Raw genomic sequence first — 20,973 nt, forward strand, 5'->3', positions numbered from 1 at the left:
AGACAGGAACTGGCTGGTGGAAGAAGCGGGAACGTTCTCATCTATTTACATGGCTGTTCACATCCTACCCATCTCGCAGCTGACCAGGTCCGTCTGCCCTTTGTGACCGCACCCCAAAAAGCACGTCAGAGGAGACTGCTAAGTTCTCCCTTCAACTCTTGGGTATATTTTCCTCTGACAAATGGAGCTGGAGAGTCGCTCCACTGAACACATGCCATTTATTTCATTTATGCACTAGCAGGAGGCACCCTGCTGTCCGCAGCCTGGATGACGCTGTTCCAAGTGCCTGAAATAGCCTCATTACACGCCGTTGGCACAGATAAGGTAGCGTCCAATTTTGCAACACAGCCCCTGGCAGAGGCCTGAGAAATCAGGTGCAAGAAGAAGACTGCTTTGTTTCAGCACTTGAGCCAGGTTAGTGTATTCGCGCTAATTCAAGCTGGGTCACAGGACCGTTGGCTGTAACTGGAAGTACTGCCGTGAGGTTATATCGGGCACTTGCTGAGTGGGAGAGAGAAGAGTGGCAGGCAAACTGAGGGCAGCCATAGATTTCACTGGCCATAACAAATACCAGAGCAATTAGACTTCAGTGCAGCTGGAGAAAGCTTTGGAAGAGCCGAAAGCTGAGTGAAGTTCTTCATGCTCCTGTCTACGTTTGCCGTTTGGGGCTCTGGCTGCAAGTGGCAGTACCCCAAAAATAGGATGCTCAAAAAGCCATCTCTGGAATACCAGTGACCACGCTAGTACTTCCTGCCAGGAGCGATGCCTTGTACATCCCTAGCATTAGGGGACTCTACTCTTGAGTCCTTAATGCAAGCTCTCCACAAGCCTTGTTGTTCTTGCACCGTATGAACACAGAGCAAAGCTCTCAGCGACCAGAGAGAGAAGCAGAGTTCCTCCCAATGAAGCGTGGTGCTCTCCGACATGCCTGCATAGCCTGCAGGATTCGCAGCTGCGGTTCTAAGGAGCCTGGTGTCCCAGAGCCGTCACTCAGCCCTGTAAGCCACATTCTTCTGGTGGCTCCCTACAGTCCAGATGCACCAGTTCATACCCAGTCAGCTCAGCAGAAAAAGAAGCCTCTGCTTCTCCACAAGCTTAAAACCCAAGTACTGTCCCCCTACTGGCCATTCCCATCTCTGGTGTGGGATGCTCTATTGATATGGTCATAAGCCCTCTTCTCGATGGCACTCTCCCAGAGAGTAGCTCTTCAAATAGCCAGGGACTGTATCTACAGAGGAATGGCTGTGGTTACATGCTTTGTTTACTGCACGTGGCCCTCTGCACCACAGCCATGCAATTTGAGAGTTGCTAGCTCCATCAACCCGCTCCCCACCTGTGCTGCAGCAACGCAGCGATTAATACAACTGTCACCTTGGGAAGGGGACGTGCAGCCTGGAGAAGTTTCCTGCGGTGCTGCGGGTCGCTAATCCCGATCTCCCGAAGGTCCTGATCTTCCATTACGTTACAGCCCTGTGGAAACAGAATGAGAGAGAGATGTGGCAGCAGAGTGCAGCGGCAGCAGGACCAGTTGCTGAAGTAGGAACAAATGTATGTTATAGCTACCTTCCCCCACCCTTCCTACTCTGCTCCCAGGTGAGAAAAGGGAGGCCGCTCTGCACCAGGGGAATATGCATGATGCTTCACGGGATTGACTCCACCAGGGGGCAGAGCAATAAAATGCTCTGACTAAGCACGCTTCATCTCTAGCCCCTTCACTCCATGGAGCCACTTGACAACAACATCTGCAGGTTTCAGTTGTATTTCCATAAGGTGTCTCTCCCAGGCTGATACCCATGACATCTTGTAGCAGCTGGCACTCAAAAGCCATGCTGTAGCTCTTCAGTGCCCTCCCAGGATGCCCCCATGAGGAACGGGGAATTCCACAGACAGCTTCCCCTCCAGTGGGTTTCTCAGCTTCACATACTTACCATGGGGCCCACCACCTGCTGTAAGCAGACAGCCTAGGCAGAAGTGAACAAGTCACCAGGTGTATTGATGGGTTAATTGTGGAGTGTGCAGTGTGCTTGCTGAAGGAATTAAGGAATGAATGCAGCTACCCCCTCCCTTCTCTCACTCAGTTTGTTCCATGGTATCTCTTTGCAGCCAATAGATTTCAGGACACTGATATAAGGGACCTTCCTCTCTCCTATGTAGATGCTTTAATCAGCCATTCCTTTGATCATGGTTTAGCAATTCAAATCGCCCTACTGCATAAACAATCCCCTTTTGCGTATAAACAGAACCGCTGCACGCTGACAGGCAGGAGATGCTTGTCTCTGCCTAGGCTCCCTTGAGAACCAAAGAGAATAAATTGAATTTATTTTAGCGAGAGCTGGAGATCCAGGGAAGGTCAGTATCTCTGTAATCTGTCATCCGTCTCCATGGGGACAGAGGCAATCCAGCCCTCTCCAGTGCAGAGGCTTTCATCATTAGATGCTGCTTTACAAAACTCATTATCTCGGTGTGAAGCAGGAATGAATGCGAGAGTGAGCATATGCAGACTGCGCTTCCTTCACTGATCAGAAACTACATGCCTGTCGGTATCCCGTTAGACCCACAGCATGCAGATGTAAGGCCAGATGTGTCTCCCCCCCCCCCCGCCCCGCCCCCATCAGTGATATAGCCATACTTTAACAGCTACTTGACGATCCATATCCAGTTAACACCACTAACCCGTATTGCAATAGTGTCCCAATCAAAGTCAGTCCCCCATTACGCTAGGTGCTGTACACCACTGTATACCTGGAGAGCCCAACTTCAGCTGCAGACATGCCCTCCCCATTCTTGAGCTGGCCACAGATTAAAGGTAAACTGCCAGGTCTTGGCTATTGTGGAATTCGTTTTTATAAAAGAAATCTAGCTCAAGTTGGCTGCAGTGTCGCTGAAAGTGTCCCATGACAAGAGGGGTTCACGCAGTGCTGGGAACTGTAAGGGAAAGAGGGACTGAAAAGCCTAGTCAAAGCAGGAATAAAAATAGGTAATTTAGAGCCTCTTCCTTCTCTCATCCTTTAGGGGAACTATTTTCACAGTGGAAGGATACGTGGCATAGCACCACCATTTAAAAAGAATTAAACAAAATGTAAATGTAGCAAGTCACTCAGTGTGTATTAGCAGGTTACAGGTGCTGACGGTACTCAACCCTTCAACGCATCCGCAGCATACGGCAATACCCTACAAGTGTATGCTCCGGGATGGGGTGTTTATCAAAGGGACCCTCTCCCCCTTCATTAGTCTAGAGCATATTTTAGGGGCCTGTAGGGTATCAGTGCGTGCACACGCACAGGCAGATTTCTTCCAGGCTGAGCTGACTGATCTTTGCTTTAAAAACTAAACTCACCAAGCACCCTTGAAGCAGCTGCAATACTTGAATACCTGGGAGCCGAGTGACAGGCGGCAGCTCTTGTGGCAGTGGCCAGTTTTCCTCTCACACGACATGGCAGCAGTCATTGGTGCTGCATGACGAAGATTACCAGCCCCCTCCCCACGTACCCCGCTCATGACAGCGGAGAATCCTGACAGCTGCAGGAGCGCCCCCAGCCTTCGCTTTGCCCAGCACAAAGTGCAGCAGGCCCTACCCTTGAAAGAGGAGCTATTCCTTTCAATGGGAGATCAGCACTTAAAGGAACAGAGGGAATGCTTTGAAGAGCATGCGCAGTACAATGTATTTTGGAGCATTCCCCTCTGGTCAGGCTGCAGAGAATTATTTAACTAAAAACAATGGTAGCAGATTATGTCACCGAGTGACTGGAAAACAGGGCTCCCCGGTTCAACACTTGCAGTACAGGAGTCAGAAAGGCAGATAAACACCTTCCCCGCGCCATCTACAGCGGAGAGAAAGCACTAACGCTTCAGGAAATACAGGCGCAGTAGGTCTCTGCAGAAGAGAGTAAAGTTGATAGCCACAGTACCAGAGCCCTCATGTGCAAGCGCTGTTTGAAACAGTGGAAAGAGCTTGGCACAAAGAGCCTCTAGCTTAGCTGGGCCATTCCTTCCATGCTTTTCAAAAGGTCAGTTTTTAAAGGCACTGAGGAATTCAGCTCCATGGTACCAGCTGCTGCTTCCAATCTGGAGGAGTTCTCATGCCTGCCTTTGTGGGGTTTCACCTCAGAAAGAGAGATCAATGGTACAGCAGGCATGCGAAGGGGTAGTGAGCAGTCAGTGTAGGCAAGCTTTTTCTTTTTAAAGCTAGCTACTCTTCGCAAATCTAACAGACACCAAAGAGACTGCAACAAGGGCTCACTGGAGCACTTTGGTTTGATTGTTTGGTAACGGAGAGCACAACAGGAAGCACTTCAGGAAACCCTTCAAAAGGTTACAAACATGCTGGCTTCTATGCAAAAGAATAAATAGACAAATCAGACCTCAAGAATCATAACATGCAAAAACCAGTCAGAGAACACTTCAACCTCCCTGGACACACAACAGACCTAAAGGTGGCAATTCTTCAACAAAAAACCTTCAAAAAACAGACTCCAATGAGAAACTGCAGAACTGGAATTCATTTGCAAACTGGACACCATCAAATTAGGCCTGAACAAAGACTGGGAGTGGATGGGTCATTACAAGAACTAAAAACTAATTTCCCCATGCTAATTTTCCCCTACTGTTACTCACACCTTCTTGTCAACTGTTTGAAATGGGCCACCCTGATTACCACTACAAAAGTGATACTTCCCCTTTTGATAATAGCCCACTTTAATTGAATTGTCTCGTTAGAATCGGTAAGGCAACTCCCATCTTTTCATGTACTATGTATATATATATCTTCCTCCTGTATTTTCCACTCCATGCATCGATGAAATGGGTTCAATCCCACGAAACCTTACGCCCAAATAAATTTGTTTGTCTCTAAGGTGCCACAAGTACTCCTCGTTTTTTATGCTGGCTTCTGTATAGCGAACAGTTGTCTTGTAAAACATACATAACCCTGTCAAAAGGAAAGAAAGGCCCTTCAGGAATTTAATCTCCTACAGTCTCCACTGGGATACAAGAGCAGCAACGGGGTGGGAAACAATCAAAGCTCTATGAGAATAGTAGGCTGGGGAGCCATATAATTTGCGCCAGCTGGGGGAATTGAGAGGGAAACAAGGCTAAGTATTAGCAGCATTGGACACCTCTTAGGGCAACCAGGTTTTGCTCTCATGGGCAGCAGTTACACCCAGCTTTGTGAACGGCTACGGCCTACAACTAAAACGCACCCAACACTGTTCCCACCCACATGTGGGGTGAGAGTCTGTGCCGTGTCTCGGGGGGGGGGGGGGGGGGGAGGGAGTAGGAAGCTGAGGGATCTTTAAGACACCGTTGCACCTGTCTGAGCTGGGCTGGAGCAGCCTCCTGGTGCTGTCTGGAATCTCCCCAGCCCAGCCAGGAATGGGGCCTTTAGGGTCCTTTGCATGGCATCAAAGGACTGGAGCCAGGGTGAGGATCTCGCTCTTGGGGTTTCTCAAAGCTTATAGAGGGACAGAGGAGGTCAGTTGGCTTACCTGAGTTCACACAGCAAGCTGGTGTCAGAGCCAGGATTCAAACTCGGGAGTTCCTGGCTCCCAGTACCATGCTCAGTCCTCTCTAGCCCAACACTGGGGCAAGACTCTTTACTTCGGCCATCAAGAATTCAGTGCCACTGTTGCAAGCTGCACGCATGCACGCACACACTCCCCAGGACGTGGTTTACAGGGTACCAAACCTTTTCCAAGTGACATTAACTCAAGCAGCAGGAAGAGCTATTTGGGCCCGAATGAATGAAACAAGTGCAATGGTTGCACTTGTTTTGTTTTAATGTAGATGTAGACCTTATTTACATTTTGAATCATGCTCATTTCAAAAGACAGAGCACATTTCCAGTCTCTCAACAGCTGTCTAAGCACAGGGCTGGTAGCCAATAGTTCTGCTGTGAACACTTGCCTTACGCAGAAGATTCCCAAGCGAGGGCTGAGCCCAAGAGGCAATGGATTTGCCCCCTCTTGCTGGAGCAGGCTTAGGAACGTTGGGTTGGCCCTCAAGCCAAGCATGAGCATAAAGCCAAGCCAAGCATGTTTTATGAACCAAGCTGGTTTCTCCTCACCATCTCTCATTTTTATGCATTGCATTAAAATCCCTCAGGGCCCATCTGCATACTAAGGGGACTTAACAAGTAGAGAGCGTAACAGCTTCCAATCAATCATTATGGTCTTTCCTGTAAGTGATACGCAGCTTCGAGGAGTGTCCTTTAAACCCATCCAGATTCCATCTCTAATAAAAAATAATCTGCCATTAAAGGAAATTAAACACAAAGACTAAAAATCTTAACCTTTTGCCAACCAAATGAATGAGCTGCTCCTCTTCAGTCTCCCAACTGTCCATGGTAATGTGTTATCCACAGGAACATTCTGTCAAGATACACAGCTGTTGCCTTCATGTTCACCTGCCTGACCTTCCCCCAATTCCTTTCCATGGTTTCTAATCCACCCATGCTCATGTCTCCCATACGGCTCTGTCACAGCTTGTGTCCTGCCTTCTACTGATCTGTACAATCCTTCTGCTTCACTCTCCCCTGAAAAGCCCATCCCCCCAACCCAGGTTCACACCCTACATACAAGTCCTCTGAGCACCTCTGGAGAAAGTCCTGTGACCACACTTCCTCCACTATAAATTTATTCTCCTTAAGTTCCGCCACATTCCTTACTGTGTTTCTGTCTTCACTGTTTCCCATAAGCCCAACAACTTGATCCCTACTAAAGCCCTCCCTGAGTAAGATTCACCCAAGGACACCAGAGAGACATTCAACAACCTCAGCTGTGATTTCCCTCTTCCCCCTCTGGCATACTCATCACCTTCTTCCAGGTCACCCACAAAGCTTCTCACTTGTTCTTGAATCCCTTTCCCTCATTCCCTTCCTTTCTCTGTGTATTCTCTCCTTCTCCAGCTCAATTCAGTTTATGAGGAATCCAGTAAACTTCATGACTAAACCAATCAGGTTTTTTTGCACAGAGGAAGGCTTGTACAGAAGCAAAACTGGACCCAGTAGTTCACAAGGCAAAAAAGCACAAACAGTTTATTTACAAGGGGCATTTCTAAGCCTAATGCTAGAGACAACCATCTTATTACAAAGTAATGCTATTTCTTACACTAACTATACAGAAATCCTATTTACAATCACTATTTAAGTGGGTTGGGAAATTATCAGAAAAAAACCCTGAGGATTAACGTTACTTTTTAGCAATATGAGACACCTTATCCAGGGCCTTCCATCTTCAAAGCACCTGATAATATTCACTATGCTCCTGTCCAACAGGTAAGCATCACACCTGTGTTACAGAAGAAGAGGTTCTTCCACTGCGGTCACAGGTAAATGGCCTGACTCCCTTTCAGCGGAACAAATTGTGCAAGTGACTTGCCAAACACCACACAGCAAATGGCTGTATGAGTCTCCCCTCGATCCCAACCCTGTGCTCAACCCACTACAGCTAGTTCTTTCAAGGACTGTTCTAGACCATTACTGGACAAGTTTGGGAATAGTCACTTTCACAGGGCTCTTGCATTGCTCCTACTGTTCCCACTGCCCACCGAGCGAGCTCCCTCCAGCAGCAGGCCCAGAAATGCCAATTATAATAAAAAACTTCTAGAAAACCCACACTTCAGACTTGATTCCTGGTAACATGTGCTTCTTACCTCGTGAACTTCTCCAGGCTGTGACACACAAACCGTTCAATGCTGCACATGGACCCTAACATGCACAAAAATCTGAATTCTATGGCAGGAGCCCAGCCCCTCATCTTACTCCTTTTTCCCAAATGGAACAGAACAACTCCATTCCTCCATCAGAGAATAGAAGTCACAAATCATTTTTTCCCCTGGCTTGTTTAGCAGCTGTCCCTAAAACAATCATGCTTGCACCAGTGCAGAATTTTGATACAGGACCATGATATGTATATGGAAATCTCCCCTCAGACTGCTTTTATTACAGAATCTCTGGAAATCCTCTCTTGCCAGGCAGAACCAGAATGTTACTGAACAGGCCTACTTCCCAACTGCAGGTTTTATTGATAAACATGAAACGTACCATTTCTGTGACTGACAAAGAGCATGAACTGGGGAGAGGCTCTGCTATTACAGGATTTTCCTAGTGTTCAGCTACAGGACTGAGAGCCAGGAGATCACATCCCTAGTCCTTGCTTCATTTTCCTCGTCTGTACAGTAGGGATAACCATCTGATTCAGTGCGGGCAAGGCTCAGCCTAAACTCCACGTCTGAAGTGCTTTGAGCTCCTCCAAAGGAAGTGACAGGCAAGTCCAAAAGGCTAGCACTGGAACACCTGAGCAGCATCCCCTTCACATCAAAGCCAACAATGCAATACAAACATTTCCTGGGGTGAGAACACTGGTACAGATAGGTGTGTGTGTAGGGGGGGTGCATACACACACCAGTGGTGTTCTGACTATGGGAATACAAGCCATTGATGACAGCACCTTCTAAACAGCAGCTTTACTCTTCAATCATCTTGACAACTGAAATGCTGTCTTTTGTCTTTCCCCCAGCCACGGGGGACTAAGCATTATTATTTAGACTGTGGTAGTGCTCCCAGCTTGCTAGGTACTTTCTAAACAGTGGAAAATAGACAGTAGGCTACAGGGCAGGGTTCAAGAAGATGCTAATCTGTGATCCCTTAGCAATGAGTCACTAATTATGCACCTGACCTGCCTATGGAAGTACAAGCTTTTGAAGAGAGGGTCTGCTTCAGTCTCGCTTGATGTATTGCATTGTAATTAGACAGCCTGTAAATCTTCAGGTGTCTCATTAAAAGGAAGAGCACAAAGTCAAAGACCATGTTGTGCCAAGATAGCCTCCCCTTGCTGTTTAGTGAGCCCAAAGTGAAATGGCAAAAGCAAAGCTGCTGAAATCTGCCAGAATTTCTCCTCCAACAGGGCACTCTGCAAGCACTTAACTACCCAGTTTTCACATGCTGCGTCTTACGCACAGTCTGGCCTCATTCCATCCTCCCTCTCCAGCCAATGAAAAGCCTAAGGCAAAAGGAGTTCTGCGTCGGACATGTAGCCTCATCCAGACAGAACAGTTTAATGAGTCCCAGCTGCTCAGCTAAATTCACACTAATATGAGCTCTGCTTCTGTTAGCAAGCCTGCACTCCAAAGACAGGCCCTGGATGGCAGGACAGACCGGGTATAGGGAATGCTAACTATTAAAATAGCAAATGAGGAACCTCATCGTAATTTTGCCAGATTGAACAGGATCCAGGAAACAGAAAAGATAGCCTGGTCCAGTCATTACAGGAGTCAAAGCAACCCCCTTGCCTTTAATCTTCATTTGAGAGGGCACAGGTGAATCTGCATTGTCCAGAATCTCTACTATCGATTCACTTTCTGCAGAGTATTACTTGGCTGCTTGACTAGTTCTCTACCCAAGATGCTAGACATTTGCTAACTCACTGACCAGCATGAATAGTAACAGAGCAATGCCCACCCTCAATCCGAGATCTCTGCACAGCCGCTAGAATTACCACCTTATGTCACTTTTCTTTGAGAGACATGATAAACCCTGCTGGTGAAATCATTTCCATTAAATTTTATGATGGAAACTTGACAGACTTTATGAACTTAGCACTGGGAAAAGATGTTGGATGACTGCCCTGGAGACCTCTATTTATCCTTAGCACAAATACAGAACAGGTGGCAGCCAAAGCAAGCTTCCTCCAAACCATTCCGCCAGCATGTTTCAATTCGGACCTGGAAGGAGCTCCCCTAGGGATGACAGGGGAATTCAGACTCCATGGGCCTTGCTAAGACGGCCAAAGGGGAAAATTATTGCTGGTCGCAGAGGCATTTGTGATCTGTTGTGGGTTTTTTGGTGATCAGTTTGCTGGGAATTGAACAGAGGATAGCAGACTCATCCCACATAGACCACAATGCTACACAGATTGCTGTATCTGAAGTCTATAGCTGCTTTTTGCATGCCTATTGCTGGATAGCTCTGCAACTCCAGGAAAGCTGGTGAGTACCCAACGAAGAGCACCTCAAGGTGGTTGGAAAGTACAAATTCTGTTCTGGAGGAAGGCAGTGTGTGATGTCATCTGAAATCCCAACCCTGCCACCTCCAAAGGCCCAGACATTGAGGCTCTCTGTTCCAGCTGGAGCTGTGCTGCCTCCCACTCTCATCACAGAGTGGATGGAAGCACTTTCACTTCCCCGCTGCACACTCAGAACTGAGCACATCTACCATGTCCCTTCTGGACAGCAAAGGGGGCCCTACACAGACTCCCCACATGGCATCACAACCTGACTCTAGATCTCAAGGCCAGCCACACTTCGGTAACAAATCGAAGTACTTGGCGTAACCCACCAGTTTCTAGTGCAGCAGCATCAATTACACGCCTCACAAGAGGATCTGAAGCTCTGAGCTCTGCCATCTGAGCTCCTATTTGCTGCTGCTGCCAGACTTGTAAAAACTGTTCAATTGCAGGGTCGAACAGCGTCTTAAAGGGCAGCATTCTGAACGTAATGGAAGTAGCTGAATTTGGAAAGATTGGATAAAGGGAAGCTATTTCAGGGAGTGTGACAATACTGCAATTCAGTTCAGAAGGAAATAGCTTGCCCCAGCCTCCGTCTGAGGTTAGTGCCATGAAAGCTACACTTTCCAGCAGGCTATGGAAGCTTCACATTTAGCCTCATGCAATCACACTTCACCTGTGCAGTCCGGGTGTGCAAACCCATCCAAGCATGGAACTGGAGGCCAAGAACTCTGAGTCCTTAAGTCTGGCTCTGATACGGATGCCCTCTGTGTTCTCAGGGAAGTCACAGTGCCCCCTTGGCCTCTGTTCCCCATCTTCAAATGGGAATAGTGGTATATGCCTGCTTCTTAGGAGAGTGGGGAGGTTTTGCACTTGGAGAATAGAAGTACTAAGTATTACTACACCTTGACAGAATAAAAATCAGCCTCACCCTTGTTAATGGGCTAATTGGCAGCTTGTCCTAGAAACAAACACACATGTTGATCAGTCAAAATGTAGTACAACAGTTATGCACTTCATGGCTTTTCACTGAAAACCTTCACTGCTTAGAACACAGAGGGCAGCACTACCTGCCATTTTACAGATGGAGGAAAAGAAACGGAGAGGCTAAGGATTTGATTTTTACAAGTGCTGAACACTCATGTCTCCAACTAAAGGCAGCTAGAGGCTCGGCACCTCTGAAAAATCAGGCCTCAAATGATTTACTGCAACAAACAAGTGGCAGTGTCATGACTAGAACCCAAAAGCTCTGGTGCCTACGTCCCTGCTCTAATCACTAGGACACACTCCTCCTCCATATTTTCTACATCCTGCTTTCCCCTCAACCACTTGCTTTCCCAGTGCATATCTAGAAGTGCTGGTACAGAGTCTGAAGGTATTAAAAGTTTGCCACCAACAATCTGAAGTTCATGCCACCCATTGCACAGAGTGGATTTTGCCAAGCAAAGTAGGTGGACCAAAACTGGCAGTTCAGAGAATACTTACTTTCAATTCATTAGTAGCTTGGGGGCCAATAAGCATTAAAAATGCCATTAAAGCAGCAGTACATTTTTTCTTCCCCTCAATGAAATTGCCTGAAGTTGACAACCATGACTAATTCCCTCCGTTACCACTAACAATCCCAATGTGTATGGGGAAAAAAAATGAAGCAAAAATGAAATGGCTGCATGCTAATTTCAGATTTCTTACGGGGTTCTGTGTATTAGCCATTCTGTAATCAACGCTCTGTGAATAACCAGGGCTCTATTTTGTGCCCTCAACTAAATGTGTGTTTCCTTTCCTGTGTGCATCTTGAACTACAACTACAGACATCAACAGGGGAAGAAGCAGAGGAAAATAAAACACAGATCCGAAGGTTGATGAACTTGTGGCAAGATGAAGGACAGAGAAATGCTTCTCCTACTGTCATGATTCTGCCACAGGAACAGTATCCTCGACAATCACCATTTTCAGCAGGAGTTGTTGGGAGCTCAGCACGAGGCAGGATTGGGCCCCAGGACAGCACACCCAGCAATATAGGGTACCCTGTGCTTCAGTAAGATAATACGGAGCACTCTACATCTTCAATTCACTGATCAATCTAATGCCTTGGGACAGAGTATGGCCTACAATAAATGTCCTGGTGAACAGCCCACAGATACTTCATAAGCCATCTTTATATAGGGATTCAACGTACATCGTAAGCTCTTTGGGGCCGGTCTAGTCCAATCTGTGTTTGTGAAGCACCGAGCACAGCGGGGTCACAGCCCAAGACTGTGGGCTCATAAATGCTACCATAATATAAATAAGAGGTCATGTCTTCACTGGTGTGTGGGTTGTTGGTAAAAAGAGCGTTTCCCTCACTAAGATCCTTCTCCTGCTCTCCCCGTTTCCAACACATGAGCTCCCATTACACAACTTGCTTCCCTGCAACACCACTCAATTTTCTGGATAAGGTTTATAAAACCCTCACTCAAGATGCTTGCTGTGGTGTTGCTTGATCCACCTTATCCAGTAGCTTGCACAAAGGCTCTTCCGGCCCAATGCTGTTGTACAACTATGCCCCAGTGCCATTCCACCGATCACGCAGTGGCTGAATGAGTCATGCCGCCCCCTCCAGGGGACAAACTACACACACCATCTAGGAGAAAAGCAAAATTCTTGACTCTCCAAGCTGCACTCTCAGAGCTCACCGGAGAGTTGTCAAAAAGATAACATTTCACAGCATGAATCGAGGCTCGCTCAGACACCTTTCTGAAGAGCAGTCGTGCAGCGTGAAAGGAGGATTCAATTCCACACATCTCCAAGGAGACTCATCCAGGCCACCACAATCAGTCTAGCGACCAAGTTCCTCTCCCTTTATTTCAAAGCCCTCCACTGACATCTGGTAGGAAGTGCCCTGTATTGCCGTTCAGCAAAAGTGTGTTCCTGACACATTAGCACTGGTGGGGAATGATAGATAATGCCATATAACCTGGCTAATCAACTCTTGGGCACCAGCTACGCTGTAAAATAAATGAAAACCATTTCAGGTGACAATGCTGCCATCCAGTTGTACATGGGGAAAACACCCTGCTCAGCTCCAGATTACTGCCTAATCTAGAAAATAGCTCTGACAGACTCCATCTGAGATCTCAGGCAAGAGGCAGAGTCCCACTGGCCTCCATCTTTAAATTGCTCCATCCACAGCAACCAGCAAAAAACAGTTACTTGAAATGGTTTACAAGACCACATATCAAAAACGTCTTCAGGACAGCAAATTTCACTATGCAGATGGGGACTTGGAGAGACTGAATCAAAGACAGAGACCTCATTATACTGAGTCCTTATCTACAATGGGGATTTGCCCCTATTACAGCCCTCAATGGCAAGTCTGCAGCGTAACTGCCCCAGTACAAACCCACAGAGTAGATTGGCCAAAAACTGATTTGCATCAGTGAAGCTCACTCCTGATTGAAACCAGGACAAGCAGCACTAATGCAGATCAACACAAATACTGTTTTACTTGGCGTTTCCACTGATGCAGCTGTCCCAATGGCTGTAACTAGCTCAAATCCCCAATGTGGGCAATGTTTACTGCATGTCAAAGCAACAAAACCTTACACGCATATGGACTCACCAGCAGATCACTCAGTGTAGGACTTTCTTGGAATGAACAAGTAACTCAAGTCTTTCCCACATTGCACCCATAGAATGACAAGCTTCATAAAAAAAATACAGAAAACGCTTTAGGACAGAGCTTCTCAGATCATGTTAAAAGGCTGGCAGTTGCCCAATGGGGTGCATGCTGAGCCAGGGAGTTACATGAGCTGAGCGTGCAAAACAAACCTAGAATTCCCAGATTCAGGATGTCAGGGGTTGGCCATGCTCCAGAGTGATGCATGCTGATCTCAGGCATAGGGGAGGATAGTAGCACTGTCTTCTAGCACCCAAGTAAACAGATTCTCAAAGCGAAGGAGAGGTGGCTCCGTACAAGCCAGCTCTGGGTCTATCTGACCCTCTCTCAACAGCAGCGAGAGCTCTCTCCAAACAGTGCTACCTGGAATATGTATTCCAAAGTGAACAAAGCCTGGCAGACATTCAATAAACCTGTATTTCAGCTCTGCTCCATCAAGCCAGTGCCTCAGCTCTGCATTCTGCTCACACATACACGAAAGAGGAGGACAGGAAAAGACGAAAGCGCTTCTGTAATGAAGATCACTGCAGGCTAATCTGATTTGACACTAAATTACATTTAGTCAAATTAATGTCAGAACTCTGAATTATTTGCGAACACCCTGTTCTTTAATGCCCTCCAATTAAAAAATGAAGTCCTAGGAGCCCAAGGCACTACATGAGGAGAACAGATTTCTGCTTCTGACGCTGTCTCATTGAATCACGGTTAGGTGCTTTGTACACATTCTCCAGGAATCCAGGCCTGAGCAAAAAGACAAAAGAATCTTCATTTCATTAAGCTAACTTTCTTCACAAGATCTTAATATAGTTGCACTGAAAAAAATACAGCCACAATACAAATGTGCAACGACCAGGAAACGGGAGATGTACCCCACTGGCTCAGACTGTTAACCTGTTAAGCTGTCTAGCTGCAAATACTCAGTACTTCAGGGGAAGGAAAAAGCCTTTAAAAATACCTGAAAAATATAAGGGACCTGGCCACTCATGCAGTGCTAGACATGGAGGTTAAGGAGGTGGAGATTCCTTCCTGACCCCTGTGATTAGCTTCTGCCCTGAAGCATGAGATTCGATTATTCCCTAGCATAGCTACAATTACTGGTCAAAAACCAACTGTCTGGCTCTTTAAATCGAGCCACACTATTTAACACTGAATGAACCACCAGGAGCTCTCCTATTTTTAATTTCTATGGGTGTTATTGATCTGGCCCACTACCTGGCTCCCCAAATTTGGGATGAGGCAATAGCTTGCCTGGAAGCTCTGAGTTTAGGCAGCTGTTAAGTTCTTCCATTTGGAAATCAGTGGGGCTGGTGATTGTTGGATGTGCTCATGGGTTTGATTCATTAATAGTATAATAAGAATGCTGCTTGGCATGCAAGTCTGCCTGGCATTCTATCCTATTTGCAAAAGCTACATTTGCTAGGGCAAGGTCAGCACGATACAACTGAGTTATGTTTAACTAGCAACTGCAATTAGGTTGGATTTATCCATCACACAAATTAAAAAAACAACCACGCTATTTTCTCTCTAAGGAAAACATTCCAGTGGGTTAGAAATCAAGGAAGCAGAATTTAAAACGGCAAGCTACGTTTTATTTTTTAAAAATCCTTCCCTAGAAAAGCAAGCTGCTCACCAAATCAAAGCCCTATACTAAAAGGAAATGTCACAATTCAACTGCCCCCAGCCAGAAATGCAGCAATGAAGGCAAGCACAGTGGTTAGGGAAGGGGTGACGGAGGGAAGGCCTTCCCCTTGGACTAAATGACTCATGCTGAAGAGTAATAAGACGAATGATCAGTGAACATCTTTTATAGCATTGTTCAGAATTATTGAAATAGAGCTATTATAAGAACATTCCCTAGGAAGAGGAATAAGGGGTCTTCTCCAGAGACATAACTGTGCTTCAGTTTAGTGGCTGTATCATAGCATTTAAGGGAGAACTCGGGCCTCATTCTGGAAAACTAGGCCAAAAGCCATTTCTGAACCTTTCCCCCGCTCCTCCTAGGACCACAGATTAAGTGCAGCCTGAAATAAGTGGCATGAGATTGCTCTTTTCAGGTCCACCTCTAGTAGAAAGCAGCCCAGGAAAAATATGGATGGTTGCAATCCCGAACAAAAAGGACTACGTTGCTAAACGTGCCATGTATGTTACAAATGCCCTGTTGGATTAAACCCCAAATAGCTATCGAAGTCTAGTTTAACTATTCAAGAAGTTTCCTTTGTGCATTTCACTATAAAACTAGTCTGTTTTACTTGAAGGTTTTTGAAATGCCACAAGGTTTGGGTTGCAAGCAGCAGGGCAATATTTAAACAAACAAAATTAACATGGGAATTCAAATATTGAGACCATTTTGGGACAGACATGACACGCCAATGGGCTCAATCCTACAAATCTTCATATGCAGAGGCAACATCCCATTAGGGATGGTGTTCCATACTATCCATGGCTGTGCCAAGGTCATGTTTAACTCCACTCATCACATCATCAATGCTTTCAGTCCCTCCCTCTCCTTCCTCAGTTTTTCTGGCTACCAGCAGAGAACAAGTTGACAAACTATCCCTAAACTTAAAGCAACAGTATTCCTGTGATAGGCATGAACATACAGAGTCTTCCTCCTATCGCAAGCAGGAACACAATTAGGATTATAAATGATAGGAGGCTATGCATTGTTTCCTAATAAGAGAAACAGCAACTGAGGCACTGGTGTGAAGAGAAACTTTGAGGAAGCTTTCAGGCTATCAGCACAGTGTTAAACACAGATCAAATTTGTGGGGTTCTACGCAGGAGTTTAAATAGTGCTCAGCTTCGGCAGTCAAATCTCAGATGAAAATTATATCCTAGGTTTATTTACCTACTAAACTGGGTTTAACTCTGCCACAGAGAGTTGGAGTTGCAATGATCACTTAAGCGCATAATTTTACAGCAGTGGAAGCGTAGGCTTATGCCCAGAACAGAGCAGTGGCATCCGGACCGGTCTGAGTTTGCAGTCAGAAAAAAAAAAATCTCTTACAGGTGAGGAGAGCAATCATATAAGATTTCAAAGAAATTTGGAGCCCATTCCTAGATACTTTAGGATAGAAATGTTGAGATGGCTCAAAGAATGCCAGACCTCCATTACAGCTAACCTCTCCTTTGCCCGCACTCCCTGTCTCCTCCTCCCTTTCTCTCCCTATTCATGAGACAAGGTGGGTGAGGTAATATCTTTTATTGGACCAGCTTCTGTTTGTGTGAGAGAGACACAGAGCCCTTTCTCAGATCTGGGAAAGGTACTAAAAGGGTCACAGCTAAATAAGAGGTTGAACAGATATTTTAACTACTTATACTAAACTATGAGCTAAGGGACCATTAAAGGTGAATGGCCCATTAACTTCCCTTGAATCGTATGACAAAAAGTGGAATTAGTGGGTTACAGATTGCTGTAATAAGCCAGAAATCCAATGTCTTTATTAAGACCATGATTTTTAGTGACTAGCAAAATTGTGCAGGTTTCCTTTGTGGATGAGGACTGAGAGGTCAGATACAGAGTGATCACATTGTGGAAAGTGTTCTTTCACAGGTAATAGGGAGTTTGTGTCTACCATTTTCCTGTGTGAGTTCATTCGAGAATATAGTGATTGTCTGGTTTCACCTGCATAGTTGTTATTGGGGCATTTAGTGCACTGGATGAGATTCACTACACAATGTGGCAAGCATGTGTAAGACGCATGAATCTTGAAAGGTGTGTTGTGGGGTGCACTGATCACTGTAGCATTTGAGATAGGTCTGCAGGTTATGCTTCTTTTCTTCTGGCAGGATCTGGTGTCGCTTTGAGTTGATGTGTCCTGGTCTGTGGGGAGCTTGCTTCTGATAATGAGCTTGGAGAGGCTGGGGGATGGGAGTTGTTTGAAGGCCAGAAGAGGGGGCTCAGGAAAGATTTTGAGTTTGGGTCCCCATTGAGTTTGGGTTGTAGTTATTTGACAATACCGTGTATGCGTTCCAGTGTGCAGTGGTAGGTGACAACTAGAAGTATGCAGTTAGAAGAGGTTTTATTTCTGTATTTAAGCTGGTTCTGAGGACATCTGGGTGGCCTGATCCATGATGTGATCTTCTCTGGTGTGGTGTCTCTGGTGAAGATGATTTTGAGTATGTTACGGTGCATATCCCTGATTTCCTCCTTGGAGCACACTATGTGGTATCTGAGTGCATAGCTGTAGATAACAGATTTCTTGGTGTGTTGGGGGTGGTTACTGGATCTATGAAGGTAGGTGGGGTGATCCGTGGGTTTCTTGTATATAGTTGCCTGTAGGGTTCCGCTGCTGACACTGATCATGGTATCCAAGAAGCTTATACTAGTGTGGGAGTGTTCCAAAGAGTTTAACGGATGGGTGGTGGTTGTTGAAATTGTGGTGGAAATCTATGAGGGAGTTTCAGTTGACTGTCTAGAGGATGAAATCATAACTGATGTATCTCAGGTATATCATTGGTTTCGTGGGGCATTTGTCCAGAAATTCTTCAAGGTGCCCATGAAGAGGTTGGCATATTAAGGAGACATCCTAGAACCCATGGCTGACCCCATCATTTAGACAAAATGTTTTTTGTTGAACGTAAAATTGTTATGGGTGAGGAAGAAATGGATGAGTTTGGTGATGTGTTTTGGGTGAATGTCTGAGGGTTGTCCATTATCTTGTAAATATTTGAGACAGGCAGCTATGCCGTGATTGTGAGGGATGTTGGTCGGTAGGGAAGTGACATCCACGGTGGCAAGAATGGTGTTCTGAGTCTGGTTGTTAATGTTGCGGGGTTTGTGAGGAAGTCGGTTGTGTTGTGGAGGAAGCTGGCCTTTTGTGCACCGAGTGGTTTGAGGATGGTTTCCACGAGTCTTGATGTACCTTCAGTAAGACTGCTGTGGCCAGCATATGATGGTTCTGCCAGCGTTCCCTTGTTTGTGCATCTCAGGAAGCATGTAGAAGATCTCTGAGGCGAGTTCATGGGGAAATGAGTTTGTAGTGTTTCTCTTGGAGTTGTTTGGGCAAAGATTTGATGATATCCTTAAACTCCTGGTAGTGACCAAACCAGCAGACAAAGGGAACGCCATCATAGTCCTCAACCACGAAGATTATGTTAGCGAGGCCAACCGACAACTCTCGACACCACCTACTATAAAGAACTCTAAGACGAACCCAGAGCACAATTCTCCTAGATATTTAAGGGTACCGTGTCTCTCTAATATCCTGGGACTGACACAGCTACAACACCACCACTGCATTCATCTTGCTATTCATGTCGGTCTTCTATTTTATTACTGGTACCCCCATCTTAACATGTTAGATCAAGTATTGTCTGATCTTGCAGATTTGACAAGTTACAAAACTGCACAATTCTGTTGGAGAGCCCATGAAGCATGCAATATTTGGAAACATATACAAGCTGTAAGTCATTTACTCTTTTGTATGCGTCATTGCTGGTTTATGAAAATCAACAAATAATTAATCCCCAAAGAAATCTGTGTTCCTCCAGAAAAGCCCATTTCTTTCTGGATCCAAATAGTGTTCAGGCAGGGTGGATAAAAATCAATTATTTAATAAACAAAAATCAATCAAAAATTGTTTTAATTAAAATCAGATTTTTTTGATAAAATGCTTTGAGGAAAAAACCTATCTAAAGATAGTTTTAATTAAGATCCATTATAGCTCAAAGATATCTCATCATGGAATAGAGATTATAAATTCTAATTCTATAGTATGAGACAATATATTCATGTAACATTTAAGAACGTTTTGTAAATGGAGTTCCAATAGTTCATGGATTAGGGACCCAATCTTATGGGGTTCCAGGGGCTTCTATATAGATTAGTGAGGTTAATCTTTCTATTTACACTATGGGAATCAGTGCTCAGTCTGGAAGATACCATCAGAGATGCTTAGTTTTGCAGTTCTCAAACTGGGGATCTGTGTCTCCAGAGATAACATGCTTGTTAACAGCAAAAATGTTTTTAAATAAATAAATAAATATAGAGAGGTGAGAAATAACACACCTCAACCCTATTGTCCCTCTGCAAATTTGTGTACACAGAGTCAATCCCTTACCTCTCTCTAAAAGTGCAAAGTTTCAAAAAGTTCAATGAATAGAAGATTGTTGGGGGTGGAATAGATCTGGACAAGGAGAAGACTGGCGATAAATGTGAGAAGGGACTAGAAACAAAAGTGAAATTGTTTGAGTGGCATATTCCAGAAGTCTTGAGGTCTTTCTGAGTGTAACCTTCATTGATTTGAGATCTACCATATGATTCTCTCACCAGAAGGGAAAACCTATAATGGCAGCAGGCCGTAAAGGAGACCCAGTTTGGGAATAAGAACCATTCAAGAAATATGTTTGCTGATGATGTTTTAAAGAAAGTTGCACCAGTGAACTGATGGAAGTCACTTAAGCACTTGGATTCAGAGACTGTTGAAGTGAGAATCTCACTTTTAACAGCAGTAGCATCTTCTGCCAGTGTAGAAAGAATATTTTCTTCCTTTGGACTAATTTGTTCCAAATTGAGAAATCGTTTGGGACCTGAAAAAGCAGGAAAGATGGTTTTTCTTTTCCAGATTATGAACAAACAGAAAAATGAAGGTGAAGACGACTGAGTTAGCTGCAGAAGCCAGTATTTTAAGTTTCTCACATTGACCTGGCTGACAGTCAATTTAATTTTTTTTGTTGTTGAACTATTTCATTTAACTATTTTAGTTAACAATTTTAACAAAAACAAGCCTGATTTTAAAAAATTTGAATGTTTAAATTCAAAAATGCATATGCTTGTTTTGTTAAATTATTATATGTTTACTGTTGAAGAAAAAAATCCAGAACACATAACATTGTTGTTTTAGTTAAATAAAACAACTCAAATGTCTGGTGATGTTCTCCTCCTAATACAGCATGGCAAGAAAATCCTCCAAATATTAATGATTAACCTGCTGAATTGGAGATAGTTCACCTCCCAATGCCTTCATAAATATCTGCTTCAATTAGGTAAATGAAATAACCAAACAATCATTCATTTTCTGATATAGCTGTAAAACTAATCAGAAAAGTTTTCAAAATAAATCACTTAAATGTATACTGTGTTCCTTCTAAAAATGAAACCTACATCTTATCTCTGAGTTGTGAAGAATATGTATTAAGGTTATAACAACCAACAAGAATGCACTTTTATGTAGAAACCCATGATTAAATAGAGTCTTCCTGACTAACGATTTAAATCAAATCCACCCTGTGTTCAGGTGAGAGATTCACTATAATTCTATGCAGTAAGTGCCATATTTCACCAGCTCTCATCAAAGTGGGACTGAGCAGTGGCAGAAG

General features: G+C 44.9%; 1 protein-coding gene across 7 annotated transcripts in view; it reads right to left on the reverse strand.

Moving 5' to 3' along the window:
• The window catches only part of ANKS1A (ankyrin repeat and sterile alpha motif domain containing 1A), a 155,438-nt gene that overhangs the window by 19,516 nt on the left and 114,949 nt on the right, over nt 1–20,973 (reverse strand). For all 7 annotated transcript variants that reach the window (XM_054025503.1, XM_054025507.1, XM_054025505.1 and 4 more), the window contains one exon: nt 1,372–1,470. In XM_054025503.1, coding sequence (XP_053881478.1) covers nt 1,372–1,470 — 99 coding nt within the window. The remainder of the gene's footprint in view (nt 1–1,371; nt 1,471–20,973) is intronic.

This window comes from Malaclemys terrapin, chromosome 4, assembly GCF_027887155.1.
Source record: "Malaclemys terrapin pileata isolate rMalTer1 chromosome 4, rMalTer1.hap1, whole genome shotgun sequence".
Lineage (NCBI taxonomy): Eukaryota > Metazoa > Chordata > Testudines > Emydidae > Malaclemys > Malaclemys terrapin.